The sequence below is a fragment of the Schistocerca cancellata genome, chromosome 4, assembly GCF_023864275.1.
Source record: "Schistocerca cancellata isolate TAMUIC-IGC-003103 chromosome 4, iqSchCanc2.1, whole genome shotgun sequence".
Lineage (NCBI taxonomy): Eukaryota > Metazoa > Arthropoda > Insecta > Orthoptera > Acrididae > Schistocerca > Schistocerca cancellata.
In genome coordinates, this window is record NC_064629.1 from 681,999,681 (window position 1) to 682,019,699 (window position 20,019).

Genomic DNA, 20,019 nt, shown 5'->3' on the forward strand with positions numbered 1-20,019 from the left:
GGCGAATCACAGTTTTGCTACACTAGGTCGCTGGTCGTCTCCACAAACGCCGTCATTGAGATGAACGGCGGCTCGAAACGTACAGCACGATACGGACGCAGGCTGGAGGGAGCAGTATTATGATATGGAAGACGTTCTCCTGCCTTTGAAATGGGAGCTGTGGTAGTAATCGAAGACAAGCTGACAGCTGCAAACCACCTGCACGACTTTGCTTGATGTCTTCCCCCGGCGGCGATGTCATCTTTCAGCAGTATAAATGCCCTAGTCTCGGAGCCAGAAATGTCCTACTCTCGTTTGAGGAGCATTATAATGAACTCACGTTGATGTCTCAGCGATCAAACTCGTCTGACGTAAATCCTATGGAATCCATTTGGATCGCTATCGGGCGCCATCACCGCGTTCGCAAATTAGTGGCCCGTTATTTGCGCGAATTACGTGGCTTGTGCGTAGACATCTAGTGCAACATACCTCCACAAACCTACCGATAAGCTGTCGGATCCCTGATACGGGGAATCAGTGATGTATTTCGTTCTAAAGATAGCCAAACAAGCTGTTAAGCAGGTAGTCATAATGTTTTGGCTCATCAATGTATGTTGGAGCGTGAGGAACAGCGTGTTCTAGTTGAATTTCTAATCGCAGAAAACGTCCCTCTAACCGAAATCATGAAATATGTGTATGGTAATGTGCGATTTTGGCTTATTCACGCTCGTAGTGAAGGGAAGGCGATGCTAGCCTCAACGTGTGCGACAGAGCTCCATCAGTTTCCAAAACTTAAAAACCACCTTCGAACACTTCACTTTGATGGCGATGAAGCGGCGCAAGCAGAGGTGAGGTTGCGGCTCCCTGAAGAAAGTAAAATATTCTACAGTGACGCTATCAACGCAAGAGTAACTATGTTGGCAAATAAATATGTAGACGTCAATAATTGAGATGTAGAATGTTAATAAACTTTGTTTTATTTAAAGATCCTTACGAGTTTTCACATAAAAAATTCGGAGGTATTACTTTTCAGCATGCCTTTGTAATATTGAACAATGTACCGTAAATTGGCTTGTGGAGTGTATCTATAGGTGTAAATGGAAGTTTAATAGTGTATTACAAAATGGCTACTGGATTTTTTGTTGGTTATTTTTGTATAATCGAATCAGAAGGGCATTTTCTTGATGAATTTAATATATATGAATTTAATATATATTTTTTTCAGACTGTAAGGTCTTGACAAATACTGATGCAGACATCACGATTTTCGATGAGTCAGTAGTCATCATCTCTATGTGGTGTACGTGAATCAATCGAATCATTTGAAAACATTAATTTTTAATATGGACCACCCAGCATTAGATACGGTGTACGAATACAGCTTCTGTTATCTGGAGCTGGCAGAATCTTACCACAGTGGCCGTGAGGAGGCGCAGAGCATAGTACACGAACGTTCTCTACCCTTGGGGTCCTAATTGCTGCAGGGTCTGAAGCAATAGCAATAATCGAAGACATGTTATTTTCCCTGTTCCTCTCGAAATAGCAGTTCACTGTTTCCACGTCCTTGTTATAAGATTATAAAGCTGTCACAGTGCTGTATATCATAATCTACATTTCTCAAAAATTCGTGTATCTGTGAGCGCATGCTCAGTGGCGCGGTCTGTGGCTTTAAAACGACGGGCGAGTACTGTAGCTGCAGCCTAGAGGCTCACTCGGAAGATGCCCGAACTGTATAAAGTCGAAATATCCAGTGAAGAAATGTGGTTTTTACGCCTGTACGCAAAAAATCTAATCGATAATACATTTTTATCTTTCCAGAGTCGCGTAAAGGATCTTGCTGGCAGATTAAAACTGTGTGTCTGAGCGACGTTCGTACTCAGAACCTTTGCCTTTCGCCGGAAAATGCTCTACTGACTGAGTTACCCGAGCAGAAATAGCGACCCGCCCACACAGCTTTACATCCGCCAGCACCTCTCCTCTACTTTTCAAACTTCAAAGAAGTTCTTCTCTCAGAATTTTAGCTGCATAATATATGCATGTTACTTACATATGATTTGACGATCAGTAATTGTATGAAATTCAGCCTCGTGATAGCAGTTGAGGAGGTCGTAACTAAATGAAATATTATTCCAAATTATTCGCTGAATGCGACTTTCAAGACGTCAGCTGTGGTGAATATAGATGTATTGTTCAATTGCGACATGAAGATTTGTACCCGAGCCCAAATTTCTTGCTTATCGCGACGGTCGCTTTAACCGTTTCGGATATCCGTGCACGCTCCTCGGCTAGATCCAAACTACTGAGGTCATGAAATTCACGTTCAGCGAATAATTTGGAATAATATTTCGTATAGCTGCTGACCGTCAAATCACATGTAAGTATCATAAGCCGAGGTGGGGCATAAGACGATAAAATGGTCTCAATTCCTTGTAGTAGCGTCATTGTCCCTGAGAAGCAATCAAGTAATGTTGCGAGCTTAAAGAGAGGCGTACATAAGACTACGATATAAGGAAGTGGTCAGTGATAAATGGCGGTTTGGATCGATCCGGAGAACGTGCACGGATAGCCAAAATAATTCTGGCAATCGCTAACGATAAGCGAGAAAGCCAGATTCGCGTTCCGCCCCAAAACAAATTTTCATGTCACAATTGGGTAATAAGCTATGCTCATTGCAGCTAATGTATGAAATTCTCATTCAGAGAATCACTAGGAATAAAATTCATTTTAGTTCATTTGTTTCGTTTATGTTATGTTCATTGCCGGCCACGGTGGCCGAGCGGTTCTAGGCGCTTCAGTCCGGAACCGCGCGACTGCTACGGTCGCAGGTTCGAATCCTGCCTCGGGCATGGATGTGTGTGATGTACTTAGGTTAGTTAGATTTAAGTAGTTCTAAGTTTTAGGGGACTGATGACCTCAGATGTTAAGTCCAATAGTGCTGAGAGCCATTTGAACCATTTTTTTGGTATGTTCATTTCATTGGTGATGTGAACGACCCTTTTTATTTCTCGTCCTATAGGCATCCTACATTTAAATGTCATCTCGTTGTTTACAATTCTCAATATCAGGAATAATATTTTCCAGTTAACCTTACTTAACTTATGGGCATTTTGCAGCGCCAACGTCGCGTGACTTTATTTCGGTTTTATAGTTATTCCGTTTATTATCACTTTTCTGGGAAAGATTCATACTCTCTCCTAACGGAATGACGGCAGAAGATACAAGGTTCCAATATGGATTCATTTAAGCATTCTATTTCGTTGGTTCCGCGAAACAGCGGAAACAATGAATCAGAAAGGAACGATGGAGAACTGAGAAGGAAGGAAGGTTAAGAGCTCACATCCGTCGAGAAATCGACAGTGGGCTTATTCAAGAAATGAGTGTGTCATTGCCTGACTATATCTGATACTATGGAAAAGTAACAGTCGTATGTTGAGTTTGTGCTCGGGTTTCCCTAACAGCAGCTGAGGCTGAAGCTAAGACCAAATTTTTACACGGCAGATTTTCTGTCGTTGATTTTCTTCATTATAAACATTTGTATCGTTACGAGGGTCTGAACTATCATTATCCAACGTGGTCCTCTTAACATCAACAGAAATTAGTGAGGACATGCTGCTGGACTGGTCATTATGTGTCTTGTGTACATTTTAATTTCAGCCCTCTGGTGACTACTATACGATCACTTTCTGCAACAGTATACTGCTTCTTATTGTTGTTCAAATGGTTCTGAGCACTATGGGACTTAACATCTGTGGTCATCAGTCCCCTAGAACTTAGAACTACTTAAACCTAACTAACCTAAGGACATCACACACATCCATGCCAGAGGCAGGATTGTAACCTGCGACCGTAGCGGTCGCGCGGCTACAGACTGTAGCGCCTAGAACCTCTCGCCCACTCTGGCCGGCTATCATTGTTTAATCCGACCTTGTGCTTCACTGATAACATCGTCGTTGACAGGGTACAGTAATGGGAAAAAGGGACCTACATTTTAACGTGGAATGCAAATCACGTGTTGTTCCTGGCAACTCCTCAAATCGTTGAATGGTGAAGGCAGAGCAAATGCAGACCGAAAATTTCCGTGACTCGACCGAGATTTGGTACCGCGACCTCTAGGTTTCTAGGCACGTGCTTTACCGCTAAACCACGAGGTCCGACGACGTGACACACCTAATGTTTCTTTCTTCCTACCTTCGAATACTGATAAATATATCTAGCGAGATTAAAAACCTGACATATAGATTAACAAGGTTCTCTTTCAGTGCTACCCCGAAAATCGGCAGACTTCAGTGACAGTGCTAATAACATTATTTTTTATTTAAATCTACAGGTGTTTTGCATTATGGTTCGAATGTCTCATTTCCCGTTTATGTTTCTATTTTATCAGGAATTCACCAAGCTCTACAAAAATTCTGAGGTACACTGAGGGAGACAAGTGTTCCTCCACCAAATTTTAGACTGTGCAAGCATTTGACAGTACATGCGCTGATAACGAGTTAACATAACTGGCAAATCCCCTGAACCCTCTCGCGACAAGTATTTTTATCCATTTAAACTGTCATAATTTCTGTTTACTTACTCTACGGAAACGTGCCCATGAAATACCAACAATATAATTCAGAGACGGTGGGTTGTTTTTTAATTTCATCATTCGCTTCTAATGTCAACAGCAACGACAAAAGAAATTTGGATTACTTTTGACGTATGCCTCACAGCAGTTCTCTATATCTAATCTAACTTCTAACTAAATGTCTGTGGGTAATATGCGTCCTGTATAAACTCCTCAATGTAGAGTGTGTTCTGTAAGAAGTGATAGAAGGTCTAGAGTTTACTCCTTACACATTTTACACATCTATTGTAATTTTAGAACAATGTTTCAAATAATCATCCATCATGCGAAGGGGAAGCACAATGAGCTATACAGCCCTCGACCTGAATACCAAAAATCGGTGCTGCTCTGAGCTGGGTGGCTGTGTCTGATAAAGACCTTAGAAGTGACGTGGAACTGACAGGCAGTTTGACAGGGACATACTGACGTGACAATGGGAACCCCAGTGGGTTTCTCTGTGTCATCGCGTTCTGTGTTATTTCAGACAAATACTTCCTCATATCTAGAGCTGTTCCGGAACCTCTCTGTTCTGTCACGGTGTACTCAATAAACCGAGAATAATACGTGCTCGTCTTCACGATTTGACTGCACCAGATTAACAGTAACTGGTTTTCCACACTTCCTTAAACTCTTAGAATATCTCTCCACGTATGTAACAATGGGAGACAGTGAGTTGCAAAGCATTTGCTAGATCTACAGAAGATATTTACACCAGAGAACTTTGCAATGAATTGTACCATCGCCAGGAACAAGTTTTTGTAGCGAAACTGCCAACGATATGAAACCTTTCATTATATTGAGCGAAGAAGACATTGTATCAGTAGCGAAGGATCACTAATACGAATACGATTCCGGTATTTCTATCGTACAGTCTAACAGAGTGGAACATGAACTTACAAGCATTTGGCACTTTATTCTCACGTGACCTAACTGTCACGTGAGCATTCAGAAAGGTAAGTTTTTCACTGTGCTGAAGCTTCAATCTCTGTGAACTTCTGTCAGCACTGAACTGGCATCTCAGGTCCTGGTCAACCACCCAGGTCGAGCTGTACGATTATTTTGTTTCAGGATCGTGAAAGAGGACGCACGATGTCAGTAAAGACAAAATATTTCTCGTTCACTCTTCTCTGTCGCAGCAGCTACGATCGGCGTCACCTGCCTACCATCACGAACGTGGTCGCTTGTGCTTTGGTTCTTTGTCTGGACTGTTGACTTAGGTCTTCCGTCATGCAGTTGTATAATTGGACCGTTTTTAAGAAGGTGTCTCGGCTGATGCCCCAGCCTTGTTGAATACAAAGGAAAAAGCTATCTTCGTGCAGCCCACACTTTTTTTTTTAATTCACGAAACAGTTGACATGTGTTTCCCCGTAAGTCTGCAATATTCACTGACTGTGCATCTTTTTGTTCTCATTACGTCACGTTCACCTTAAGAGTACACAAGCAAATAAACATAATTCTTCTATATGTAAAGTGAGTCATACATAATTGAACATCTTCGAGGAATTTCGGACAGTTGTACAGCCATAGACTTACTCTCAAACGAGATTGTGATATTTGTGCCCTACACAGTGTTAACTTCACACATAACAGCATTTAAGATTTCGAGATAACGATGTCATAAACTGAGTACTCGGTTACCGCAGAGAGCAGCAAATGTTTCTACGAGAGTAGCTGATTTCCCTAAACGAGTATGTGCTGCAGTTGTTCACATCACCAAGTCCATTAATCCATAAGCAGTTATTAGTATTTTTATATATCTAGTAATATATATAGTTGTAGGAAATCACTGCTTGAACGATGATGTAAGACAGTTTGAAAACCATAAGGAATAAGCATTTAGTTAATTAATACTGTACGGTGTATTTCGAGGTTTGATACCGGATCTTCACGTGCATGTCATCTACTAAAATTAAAACATGTGGGTAACCGAGACTATCACTGGGGCATATTAAGACACCAGTGGAAATTTAGCATAAATATCTATTTTACATTGCTGCTCGACTCTAGATGCGCAAAATATCACTGTAGATGTTCACTCCCGCAACACTTCTGACCAAATGCTGTGTTCTCTGTGGGACAACGTGGTTATGGGCAAGAATAAATAATAACAAGAACACACATATGTGGAATCCGTTAAATGTGCAGTAGCGTATTTAAAGTTGTCCATTTGAAACAACAAATTTCTACAGATGACAATATCGATTATGTTAATTAAGACTGAAATACTTAATATGACTACTGATGGATTCACTTAAACATTTCGTAATGTTAGTGCGTCCACTCGAAACACTACAGTTACATCTCACAGATAATACAGCCGACCTGTAGCTGGTATAAAATCAATAAACAAAAGTGTGACTGTTTTTATACAAATGTTATCGAGATGGACCACAAAGTACTGCGCTTCTGGGAAGCCATTCGTAGCAGAGGTGAACAAAGCTCTTATATTATGACACATACTTCCAATGCACACAAATAAGGCATAGAACAACCACAACAGTTTATGACAGCTTTTCCATCGTAACATTTACAAGCCATTTACTAGCTGTATTTCGCCCCAAACGTTGATGTAGTGGATTTCATATTCATCATAAAATAGCCATGTCTGCAGTGACTTCCATTTACTGTTACCTGTTAAAAACCCATTAAGTTGCGAGCATTTGTTTTCACTCAGACCGAGATTCTCTACAGTTCTCGTTAATGTATGGAGTCAAGTTATTAAGATATGTAAGATAAAGGACTTCATTAGACGTACTTAAAGAGTAGTTATAGTTCACGTACCGTATGCTTTGTCACTAACGGAGCCGTAACTGTACCTCGGCGGCAGTAACACCTATTATTGTTGGATAGGGAAGTACGAGAACTTTTGCTGCAATTTTCAACGAGAAGGATGGAAGATTTAGGTGTGTATAAGCACAAAGTTTCCTGTTGGCCTAATCTGACATGAACAGCTGAAAAGAGAGGAAAGTTGGGATTCAACGTCCAACTGACGACGAGGTTATTAGCAATAATACCATATAGGATAAGGCAAGGATGAAGAAGGAAATCGGCCGTGTCCTTTTCATGGGAAACATCCAGAACATCACCTTGATCGGTTTAGAGAAGTCACGGAAAACGTAAATCAGGATGGCTGAAAGAGGATTTCAACCCCGCACCACTCGATTAAAAATCCAATGTGCCAACCACTCCACCACCTCTCACAGTATAGTCAGCTTGTGCACTCACTGCATGTCGCTAGCAAACAGTGGATCAGAATACGTCTAAAAGTACCAGCATCGGACCTGAAGAAGAGCTACGCTGAAGTTGACTGGAAGATCATCCGTACATTTCTGCAAATATTCTTAGACGAAAGTTTGTCATGGAGACTGACGGAAGGGAAACGGAAAAAGGAGCCCAATCAACAGGCGGAAAATTTAAGAAGTAAAAAAAATAATGTATAGATTTCCTGTTTTTTTTTTATCTACATCTAAACTTGACAAATTAAAGTGCATAGCTGAGAGTACTTTGTGTTGTGCGGCATTATGGTTTCTTCCATTTCTCTGGAGTTTATAGGTTCTGTGTGAGGTTTTCATGGAGCCTGTTCCACAAATCGAATATTGGAATTCTTTCCCATGAGCTTTCCGTGAGAAATTAAGGGCCTTACCTTGAGCACTAGCGTGTTAACTTCCTCATTAAAAAAAAAAATAAATAAAAAAAAAACTAACCAGATGCTATGTTGGCACCTACTTAACTATAAATTATTTTTGATGGAAAGCATAGTGATCACATTATAATAATGAAAATTATCATGCGACTAGTTTTCTGTCCATTAAAAAACAACTTTTAGTACAGTATTTGACCACTCTTGTTGCTCTTCTCTGAGTATGCATCAGGTTCTCTGTTAACCTAATATGATATAGACTCTGTACATTTAAGCTGTATACTAGTAGGCCTATAGATCATGCAAATGACAGAGAAAACGAAGATAATCCTACGAATGAATCAAAGGCTTTGTCACAATCGCGACTGCTCTTACGTAATTGTGTCACTTCATACCCAATTGAAGGAATGGCCTTGGGGTTGGTATGTCGTGAGTAATGAACCCCACAATTGACACATTAATCTACTATATTACTAATAATAATAATAATAATAATAATAATAAACCCCGTGAAGGACCGGGAAAAGAATAGGCCTCCGGTATATTCTGCCAGTCGTAAAAGGCGATGAAAAGAAAAAACCACTAACAGGGCTAACCCCCATTTAGTGTGATTAGTTGGTTGAGGACAGAACTAATGAAGCCTCGGACAAGCGCTGTCATGGTCGGGGACGACGCTTGACCCTATGCCCGTCCACAATGGTAACGAGACTGCTAGCCACATGGAAAATGATTTAAATCCAAATAGAGGTGTTTTGCAGGATATGCTTCCTGCAACCACCCTAGAAGGAAAACAAAGACAGAGGATGAGTTGGTCAGATGAAGTTAACCGACACCTCATGTTCTGTTATTACCAAGCAACAAACTTAGGAACCAACGCAACTGGATACAGATCACAAGATACACAACATTTATTACCAGATACCCAGAATTAAAATTTTTAACACAACAACGACTGGCTGATCAGATCCATGTAATAATAAAAAATATCAGGATACCCCAACTCTCTGGTGTTCTCAACAAATATCTGGCGCTCTTTCTTGTTTTCGTGAAAGTGTCAAGCTATAGCATTATTTGAGATTGGAGTGAATGATATCCATTACCGTCTGGGAAGAGTACAAGTAAACTCCGAGAGATAGTACAGTAACAATGGACCAATATCGGGAGAAACCGTTCAAAGGCCTGACAGGACATACAGATTTAGACGGGGTCAATTTAGATTAGATTAGAAGTATTCCTTCGAGCAAATGAATTTCAGAATAATAGGGACGTGCAGACCTTTCCATTAATTCCTCATCCCCGAGGACCATTTAACTCAGGATCTGTGGAAGGAACTATAGCTTTTCTTTTAAATACGTATTACGTATTTTCACTTTACGACATGTCTACACCTTGCCGTGTATCTACGGGGCAAAAAATCTAATGTAATAAAATAAAAAATTGGCTACGATATTTGTCAGGTCGCCAGTGACGGTTCCTGCAGTGCTTCCCTCCACCCAAAGAGACAGTACGGGGGTGCACGTTGCAACAATGAACGCAGTACCGCACGTGGCAACTGAAAATGAAGCGCCTGCTGCAGCTGCCAGAGAAGTGGGCGTGCGACTCACCGGCGGCGGCGTCGTCGCGCGCCTGCGGCGTGATGCACATGTCGTTATCCACAGGGAACCTGTCGCAGCGGAACATGTCGGGCCACGGGAAGCCGTAGGTGTTCATGCGCGCCTCGCAGCCGACGCGCACCTTGTCGCAGAGCGACCGGCACGGGTAGATGGCGCGGTCGAGGCACACGGGGCTGAACAGTGAGCAGAGGAAGAGCTGCGTGTCGGGGTGGCAGCGCACGTTGAGCAGAGGGAGCCAGGACGCCGCCTGCTGCGACACCTCGGCCATGGTGTCGTGCTCCAGCAGGTTGGGCAGCCGCATCTTGAGGTAGCCGATGCCGTGGCAGAGGCTCATGTTGCGCGGGATGTCGACGCAGATGGGCTGCGAGGGCCGGCCGGCGCCCAGCCCGCCCCAGTAGGCGAGCGAGCGGCGCGCGGCGGCGGCGGCTGCGCCTGCGGCCAGCGCCAGCCACAGCCACGCGGCAGCTCCGGGTCCCGTCATGGCGGCGCGCCGACTGCCGCCGCGGCCGCGCCGCTGCCTCGGCCCGAGCGGCGCGCGTCACGTGACACGCCGGGCCACGTGCCGCCGACCTCGCCCAACGCCCGCGCCCGCCGCGCCGCCGACACCCGCCGGCACCCCTCCGCCGCAAAATTTTGCGACGGCCCGCCCAGCGTGGCACCAAAACGCAGTTACTTAGAAAAGACCTGGAATATAGACATCTTGGAGGTAACGCACGTACACTGAGGTGACAAAAGTCATGGGATACCTCCTAATACCGTGTCTGACCTCCTTTTGCCGGGCATACTGCAGTAGCAGTACGGCAGTTACAAGAGTTGAGGGGCATGAAAGGGAAGCAGTGGTTGGGAAGGGAGTGAGACAGGGTTGTAGCCTCTCCCCGATTTTGTTCAATCTGTATATTGAGCAAGCAGTAAAGGAAACGAAAGAAAAATTCGGAGTAGGTATTAAAATCCATGGAGAAGAAATAAAAACTTTAAGGTTCGCCGATGATATTGTAATTCTGTCAGAGACAGCAAAGGACTTGGAATACCAGTTGAACCGAATGGACAGTGTCTTGAAAGGAGGATACAAGATGAACATCAACAAAAGCAAAACGAGGATAATGGAATGTAGTCGAATTAAGTCGGGTGATGCTGAGGGAATTAGATTAGGAAATGAGACACTTAAAGTAGTAAAGGAGTTTTGCTATTTGGGGAGCAAAATAACTGATGATGGTCGAAGTAGAGAGGATATAAAATGTAGACTGGCAATGGAAAGCGTTTCTGAAGAAGAGAAATTTGTTAACATCGAGTATAGATTTAAGTGTCAGGAAGTCATTTCTAAAAGTATTTGTATGGAGCGTAGCTATGTATGGAAGTGTAACATGGATGATAAATAGTTGGGACAAGAAGAGAATAGAAGCTTTCGAAATGTGGTGCTACAGAAGAATGCTGAAGATTAGATGGGTAGATCATATAACTAATGAGGAGATATTGAATAGGATTGGGGAGAAGAGGAGTTTGTGGCACAACTTGACTAGAAGAATGGATCGGTTGGTAGGACATGTTCTGAGGCATCAAGGGATCACCAATTTAGTATTGAAGGGCAGCGTGGAGGGTAAAAATCGCAGAGGGAGACCAAGAGATGAATACACTAAACAGATTCAGAAGGATGTAGGTTGCAGTACGTACTGTGAGATTAAGAAGCTTGCACAGGATAGAGTAGCATGGAAAGCTTCATCAAACCAGTCTCAGGACTGAAGACCACAACAACAACAACAACAACAACAACTGCAGTAGCCGAGTGGCTAGAAGACTTCTTAAGTACCCAGTACTTTGTCCTCGATGGTGAGTGTTCATCGGAGGTGAGGGTATCATCTGGAGTGCCCCAGGGAAGTGTGGTAGCTCCGCTGTTGTTTTCTATCTACATAAATGACCTTTTGGATAGAGTGGATAGCAATGTGCGGCTGTTTGCTGATGATGCAGTGGTGTACGGGAAGGTGTCGTCGTTGAGTGACTGTAGGAGGGTACAAGATGACTTGGACAGGATTTGTGATTGGTGTAAAGAGTGGCAGCTAACTCTAAATATAGATAAATGTAAATTAATGCAGATAAACAGGAAAAAGAATCCTGTAATGTTTGAATACTCCATTAGTAGTGTAGCGCTTGACACAATCACGTGGATTAAATATTTGGGCGTAACATTGCAGAGCGATACGAAGTGGGACAAGCATGTAATGGCAGTTGTGGGGAAGGCGGATAGTTGTTTTCGGTTCATTGGTAGAATTTTTGGAAGATGTGGTTCATCTGTAAAGGAGACCGCTTATAAAACACTAATACGACCTATTCTTGAGTACTGCTCGAGCATTTGGGATCCCTATCAGGTCGGATTGAGGGAGGACATAGAAGCAATTCAGAGGCGGGCTGCTGGATTTGTTACTGGTAGGTTTGATCATCACGCGAGTGTTACGGAAATGCTTCAGGAACTCGGGTGGGAGTCTCTAGAAGAAAGGAGGCGCTCTTTTCGTGAATCGCTACTGAAGAAATTTAGAGAACCAGCATTTGAGGCTGACTGCAGTGCAATTTTACTGCCGCCAACTTACATTTCGCGGAAAGACCACAAAGATAAGATAAGAGAGATTAGGGCTAGTACAGAGCCATATAGGCAGTCATTTTTTCCCTCGTTCTGTTCGGGAGTGGAACAGGGAGAGAAGATGCTAGTTGTGGCTCGAGGTACCCTCCGCCACGCACCGTAAGGTGGATTGCGGAGTATGTATGTAGATGTAGAACTCGACCTGGCGTGGACTCAACAAGTAATTGGAGGTCTCTTGCACAAATATTGATCCATTCTGCCTCCATAGCCGTCCATAATTGTGAAAGTGTTGCCGGTGCATTGATCTCTCGATTAGCCGGCAGAAGTGGCCGAGCGGTTCAGGGCGCTACAGTCTGGAGCCGCGCGACCGCAACGGTCGCAGGTTCGAATCCTGCCTCGGGCATGTATGTGTGTGATATCCTTAGGTTAGTTAGGTTTAAGTAAGTCTAAGTTTTAGGGGACTGATGACCTCAGAAGTTAAGTCCCATAGTGCTCAGAGCCATTTGAACAATTTTTTTTTTTTTTTTTTGTCACAAGATCAGAATCGTCAACACTGGTTTCAGGAGTATGATACTGCATCCACGTAGACAACTTGGCCACCAAATTTGTCTGATATGAACCCAGTGGAACACATGTGGGACGTCATCGGGCGTCACTCTGGGCCCACAATCCATCGGTACATAATTTACAGAATTTATGTGACCTGAGTGTCGAAATCCGGTGTCACATACATCCGTAAGCCTACCACTGACTTCTCGGATCCATTTCACGCTGAATTATTGCAGCATTGCTTTCCAAAGATGTACCAACACGTTTTTAGCATCTACATACATATTTCGCAAGCCACCTGACGGTGTGTGGCGGAGGGTACCTTGAGTACCTCTATCGGTTCTCCCTTCTGTTCCAGTCTCGTATTGTTCGTGGAAAGAAGGATTGTCGATATGCCGCTGTGTGGGCTCTAATCTCTCTGATTTTATCCTCATGGTCTCTTCGCGAAATATACGTAGGAGGAGCAATATACTGCTTGACTCCTCGGTGAAGGTATGTTCTCGAAACTTCAACAAAAGCCCGTTCCGAGCTACTGAGCGTCTCTCCTGCAGTCTTCCACTGGAGTTTACCTATCATCTCCGTAACGCTTTCGCGATTACTAAATGATACTGTAACGAAGCGCGCTGCTCTCCGTTGGACCTTCTCTATTTCTTCTATCAACCCTATCTGGTACGGATCCCACACTGCTGAGCAGTATTCAAGCAGTGGGCGAACAAGCGTACGGTGGTCATAATGTTTTGGCTCATCACTATATGTTATCTTAGGCATAGTGCTCAAAGCCATTTTTTGATCTCTCGATTATGTCCCATAAATTTCGATGGGATTCATGTTCGGCGATCTGGACGGCCAAATCATTCACTCGAATTGTCAAGAATGTTCTTCAAGCCAGTCGCAAATAATTGTGGGCCGGTGATGTGATATTGTTGTTTGGGGACATGAAGTCCATGAATTTACTGCAGATGGTCCCCAAGTAGCCGAATATAACAATTTCCAGCCAATGATTGGTTCATTTGCACCAGAGGACCCAGTCCATTCCATGTAAACACAGCCCACACCGTGATGCAGCCACAACCAGATTGCAAGGTGCCTTGTTGACACCTTGGGCCCATGGCTTTGCAGGGTCTGCATCACAATCGAACCCCACCATCAGAGCCAAGCGGAGTAGCCGTGCGGTCTAATGCGCCTTGCCACGGTTCGCGCGGCTCCCCCCATCGGAGGTCTGAGTCCTCCCTCGGGCATGAGTATGTGTGTTGTCCTTAGCGTAAGTGAGTTTAAGTTAGATTAAGTATCTAGGGACCGATGACCTCAGCAGTTTGGCCCCATAGTCCTTACCACAAATTTCCAGCTTCCCCACCATCAGCTCTTACCAACCGAAACCGAGACTCATTTGATCAGGCTACGACTTTCCAGTCGTGTTGGGTCCAACCGATACGATTACGAGCCCAGGAGAGACGCTGCGGGCGATGTCTTGCTGTTAGCAAGGGTACTCGCGTCGATCGACTGCTGCCATAGCCCATTAACGCCACATTTCGCCGTACTGTCCTACTGGATACGTTCGTCGTACGTCCCAAATAGATTTCTTCGGTTATTTCATGCAGTGTTGGTTGTCTGGTAGCACTGACAACTCAATGCAAATGCCGCTGCTACCGGTCGTTAAGTGAAGGCCGTCGGCCGCCACTGTGTTGTCCATGGTGAGAGATAATGCCTGGCATTGTCAGCACACTCTTGACACTGTAGATCTCGGAGTACTGAATTCCCTAACAAATTCCTAAATGGAATGTCCCATGCGTCTAGCTCCAACTGCCATTCCCCTTTCAAAGTCTGTTAATTCCCGTCGTGAGACCATAATCAAGTCGGAAATCTTTTCACATGAATCAACTGAGTACAAATAACAGCTCCGCCAATGCACTGCCCTTTTTTACCTTGTGTATGCGATACTATCGCCATTTGCATATTCCATGACTTTTGTCACCTCACTGTGTTCATCCTTGAAGTGGAAAAATGAACTGCTACACGAAACTATAGATTTCAAGAATTCACATCTCTTCACCAACTTCAGTTTACTACTGTTAAAATAGAAAATACGCAACGATTAAGAATAAGTTGTGTATGAATCTGTCTTCGCAATTTCCTAGAATAACTTTTATACTGTCGTTATTAACATCAAATTGTGACAGTCTTTTAATGTAATGTATTCGTCTACTAACACCAGAGCTGCGACAAGTTGTATAGGAGACACTGCAAGTGACAGATAACATTAGAATCTACACATCTATAGTTAAACACTGTACAGCGGAATACATTGTCATAACGTGTTGTAAGTGTACATTTCAAGTTTGCGAACAGCGTTAACAAGATTCTAGGAGCCATAGCAATGGAGACAACTGAACGTCCCACAAGAAGACACTTCATGTGGAAGATTTTTTAAGTAAACAGGAGACCAACAAACGAAGTTAATATTCTTCCATATTAGGTTTCCCTTCTCTTTCTCCACGAGATGACCACAGAACATGCCAACACTATAAAACCTACTTTAATATCTATACGTATTATTATTAAACGTTTCCTGTACTACCACTGTAGCCTGAACATGATGTCTGTAACTCAAAACATGTTGCTTCGTTAAATAATTTAAGTACGTCAACAAAAATTTTGTAATTGGTAGCGGTCTCTCAGAAATCTTTTTCATATAGGTCACAGGTGCACCGTTTGCCTGCTAGAGACCGATGTCGGTTTTGATGCTAGTAGTGTTGAGAGACTGGGGTCAAACCGTCGTTTCTGAAAATATCATCCATTTATGTTGTTACACAACTGACATCTGGATGCTAATAACTGTCTAGCGCTCTCAAAACATCCAGGTATTTCACGGGTGATGGCTGCAGCTTCAGCCAAACGGACCACTAGCTCTTCTGGAGTGCCTAACGGTGTCTCGGACACTAGACGCTTCATCTCTCCATCTACCTACTCCTGTCCGCCACAAAAAACAGCAATTCGTATGAAGAAAGTTGGGACAGCGGGACTGGCCCATGCCTCCCATTCCTACATCTAGAGAAAGCATTGTCTAAATGTTCACTAATATCAACAGCAAAGTGTGGTGGGCCGTCATACTGTAACCGTAATAGTTGCCTGAGTGCTAGCGGGGCATTGCCCATGCTTCGTGGAGAAAATTATGGTAATTTTCCCAAAAAAAAAAAAAAAAATGCTCAGATGGCTCTGAACACTATGGGACTTAACATCTGACGTCATCAGTCCCCTAGAACTTAGAACTACTTAAACCTAACTAACCTAAGGACATCACACACATCCATGCCCGAGGCAGGATTCGAACCTGCGTCCGTAGCGGTCGCGCAGTTCCAGAGTGAAGCGCCTATAACCGCCTTTTTTTTTTTTTTTTTTTTGCATCTGCTCGGGGCGGACGTCGTTAAGACATCCATTTAAGTTCGTTGTTGATCTGTTAACTCAGTTTTTTTTTATTACAGAGGGCACGTCACCATCTGACCGAACACGCTGAGCTACCGTGCCGGCCGGAGCATCCGCTCGACCACACCGGCCGGCGGGAATTTTCTCCATCGAGCGTGTTAGACAGCACCTACGGTCTAGTCAGACAATCGTGAACAATACCAGCCCATACATATCCGGTAATTCCCTCAATCGAGTTGCCTCAGGATTTTCGTACTTCCAGAGGTTATTTTAAAGCTGTTGAATATTTCTTCCCTTGTGAAAGCACCCTGGTCGGTAATCAAAACACAAGTTTGGAATTCAAGAATTCCGCACGCTGGGGGAAAGTCATTAGCTGACAACTCTTGTACCTTCTGATACTTGAATGAATGTACGCCCATCTCTTATAGGACGTTCTCCACATTGTTGTTGGAGGTATTTAGTACTATGGCTACGGATCGTGTGCTGGTGCTGAAGTTGCCCTCAGTTCGCTGTAACAGCTTCCTCAAAGTGAGCAGTTCGCACACTGCGAGGTATACCGTTTCCCGTCAGTCTGGACTACCCTGTTTCACGAAGACGGCATCAAGCCACTGAAATGTAAAATGATTTGGTAGTCTCCTCCCAGGAAATCTTTCTTTATGCAGGCACCTTTCTGCTCGACTACTGCACCGTGCGTCCCCCTAATTGAGATGCATGTCAGTAACTTAGTTTAGAATGTGGTCAACCACCAAGAACTGTAAATATCAGCAGAAACTTATACGTAAACGCAACGTAACTTAAAGAATAATAATGTTATTGTTTATCCAGGGACGTAGACTCTGCTAGCACTAATGGCAACCTACTCTTCCTTGCAGTATGATGTAGTTGGGATACAAATCAGATTTCAGTGTCAACGTGTTGCTTATGAAACATCCAAGACAACTGCGAACGTTGGGCAAATGGGAACTCCAGCGTCAAGTGCTTCAAAGATCCCTAGTTGGGAAATGGTGTATCTCTGACATTTGTATCCCGCAACAGAAGTGTTTCTTTTTATCTTCTCTAATAGCTTTACAAATTTGTATACGAAAATTTTTTACTTACTCTCCATCTACAGCTTTCAGACCAGGAGAACATTTGACTATCAGCGTTAGTATTTTTACCTATATCGATGATTAGTTATCTTAGATAATCATCGGAAAATAGTGTAGTGCGAAAACAGTTTAGAAACGCCAAGGAATTTTAGAAAACCACCAGCTATGTTTGACACAGGACACCTTTCCGTTGCTCGCTTGAGGAATGTGCTTGCTCGCTGACCGGCTGTATGGAGTACTGTATACAGGAGGTAGTGGCTCCGATTCACAGCCTGGCCATACCTTCTGCCAACAACAAATCCAGCACGGTTCTTGAGTACACAAGTAGAAGCGGAAAACCAAATAGAGATGAGTAAGGCAACATAAGAAGAAAAGACCCTGAACGGAGGAAAAAACTAACAGAAACACTGAATTTCCTGGCCGTAGGTGGAAAGGGCTGAAAGAAACAGCGTTCCTCATATATATACATTCGCATAGCAATGTCTGCAGGCCTGTATTTACCATTGTGGCGGTAAGTGAAATACAAATGGGTTTGTTAACAAATAACTTTTCTGCTACCAGTCACGATTTTCTTTTATTTATATTTTACACGACGCTTTTATGGTAATGTTCTCATTTTCAAATGAATTTTTGTCTGTGTATTATGCCAATTTTGCGTAATGTTTTTGTTATGTGACATTCTGTTATCCTTGTTTTATTGTGGTCCATCTGTGCATAGTCTCACACACATTAAACGTCATACACAATTTTCTATGCAAAATATACGTCGAGAATGACAAACTCACATCATGTTATTTTCGATGAGTACTGTGCACAGAAAATTGTGTGTGATGTTTAATGTATTATAGACTCTGCGCTAATGGACGGCAAGAAAACTGAAAGACAACAGAATAATGCAAACCTCACACACCAAAAGCACTACAAGAAACTGGTGTAGTACACAGAGAAAACCGATCTTGAAGATGGGAATCGTTTTCCAAAACGCTTCGTGTGAATATAAATAAAGAAAAGGTTAAATATAAAATAACCCATTGTTTCCACAGTCGCAGGCTTTCACAAACCGTATTTAATGGATCAGATGAGGTGAAATACAGATAATGGTGAGCGCACACTTCGATTTTATGTCGAGTAAATTATTAGTCTTGGAAGTTATGCTAAAGCGATATACTAAGCATTAATATAAACAAATTCTCCTTCTTATTCTCGGATGGGCCAACAAAGGACCACGTATCAGTTCATTTCTTATTCTTTACTCTTTTCTTTTCTTCCAATACTCTTTCATCCGCTCACTTTTCTTCCTGTTTTCTGACCTCGTCAGTTCTGTTTTTTTTTCCACTCTTCTATCTTGGAATTCTTCCATATTCAATATTTTTTCCTTGAACACTTTCCTGTATTTCTTCAGCTATTATACTATTCTTCCTAAGTCCTTTTGTACTTCGCGGATCCAACTTGTTGTTGACTTCTTATTCCTCAAACTATTATATTAAACATTTTATTTATTTAATTGTTATTATAATTAAATTGTAGGCAACTATGGTACGTTGAAAGGAGGAAGTGACAGCGTCTCATATTTGTGACGGTATGGGGGAGGGTAGGGAAGTAAGAAACTGTGACCTCACGCCCCATCCTGTATCAGTGTCTCACATCAATAATCCACTAAACACCTTTTGGTGTGTGGTGGAGAGTACTTTGTGTACCGGTGTACCAGGTGTGTATCCAAAGCGAGGAGGGGCGGGGGGGGGGGAGGGAATCATGAGTGTGTTGCCCCGCCCCCCCCCTCCCCTCTCGCTCAAGAAGTAGAAGTAGTTATAATTTTACATACATAAATTCTCAGAGTTAGTTCGTGATTCCACGAATAGAAACGACAAACCACGGAAAATGAGCAAGGGAAAGACGTTCCGCTATGGGGTAAAAGAAATTGACTTCCGGAAGGGAGGTAGAAAGGACAGAAAGAAATAACTTTCCCTCGCTTACACACTCGCACAACCACAGACTGCAGACCTGTCTTAACAGTCATAGTGCTTAGCGAAATACTGACATCAGTGAGGTTACACTTTTAGATTTTCCGACGACTGCTTTTCAATCTCTTGGACGTTGTGTTAAAGTGATATACTAAGCAGTAGTGTAAAAAAATATACTATGCCTAACAAAAGTTGAAACACTTAGAAGACATGGTAGGATGTCAACGTATCTTCGAAGAAGGCATAGTAGGATGTCAATGTATCTTCGAAGACGTACACACCATCATCGCGTATGCAGATGATTAGAAGTGCAATTCTTTGTGACAGGTATTAGGTTCATTCAAATGAAACCTGGCCAGTGCGTCTACCTTTGCCTTACACGTGAGGTGGCACCACCTAACTGCCGGTACGGTGGCGCCATCTATTTGTAGAGAGATTGATGTGTGCGCACCGTTTGATGTTGCATAGCGCCAGTGTGTTTTCACGCCGAAGAGAAGGTGGTTGGTTGGTTGGTTGGGTTGGGGAAGGAGACCAGACAGCGTGGTCATCGGTCTCATCGGATTAGGGAAGGATTGGGAAGGAAGTCGGCCGTGC

The 20,019-nt window shown here is 43.2% G+C and overlaps 1 protein-coding gene across 1 annotated transcript in view; it reads right to left on the reverse strand.

The window, feature by feature from the left end:
* The window catches only part of LOC126184380 (secreted frizzled-related protein 1-like), a 403,479-nt gene extending 393,160 nt beyond the window's left edge, over positions 1-10,319 (reverse strand). The window contains exon 1 of the mRNA XM_049926765.1: positions 9,830-10,319. Within this exon, the coding sequence (XP_049782722.1) occupies positions 9,830-10,319 (490 nt within the window). The remainder of the gene's footprint in view (positions 1-9,829) is intronic.
* Between the last annotated feature and the right edge of the window lie 9,700 nt (positions 10,320-20,019).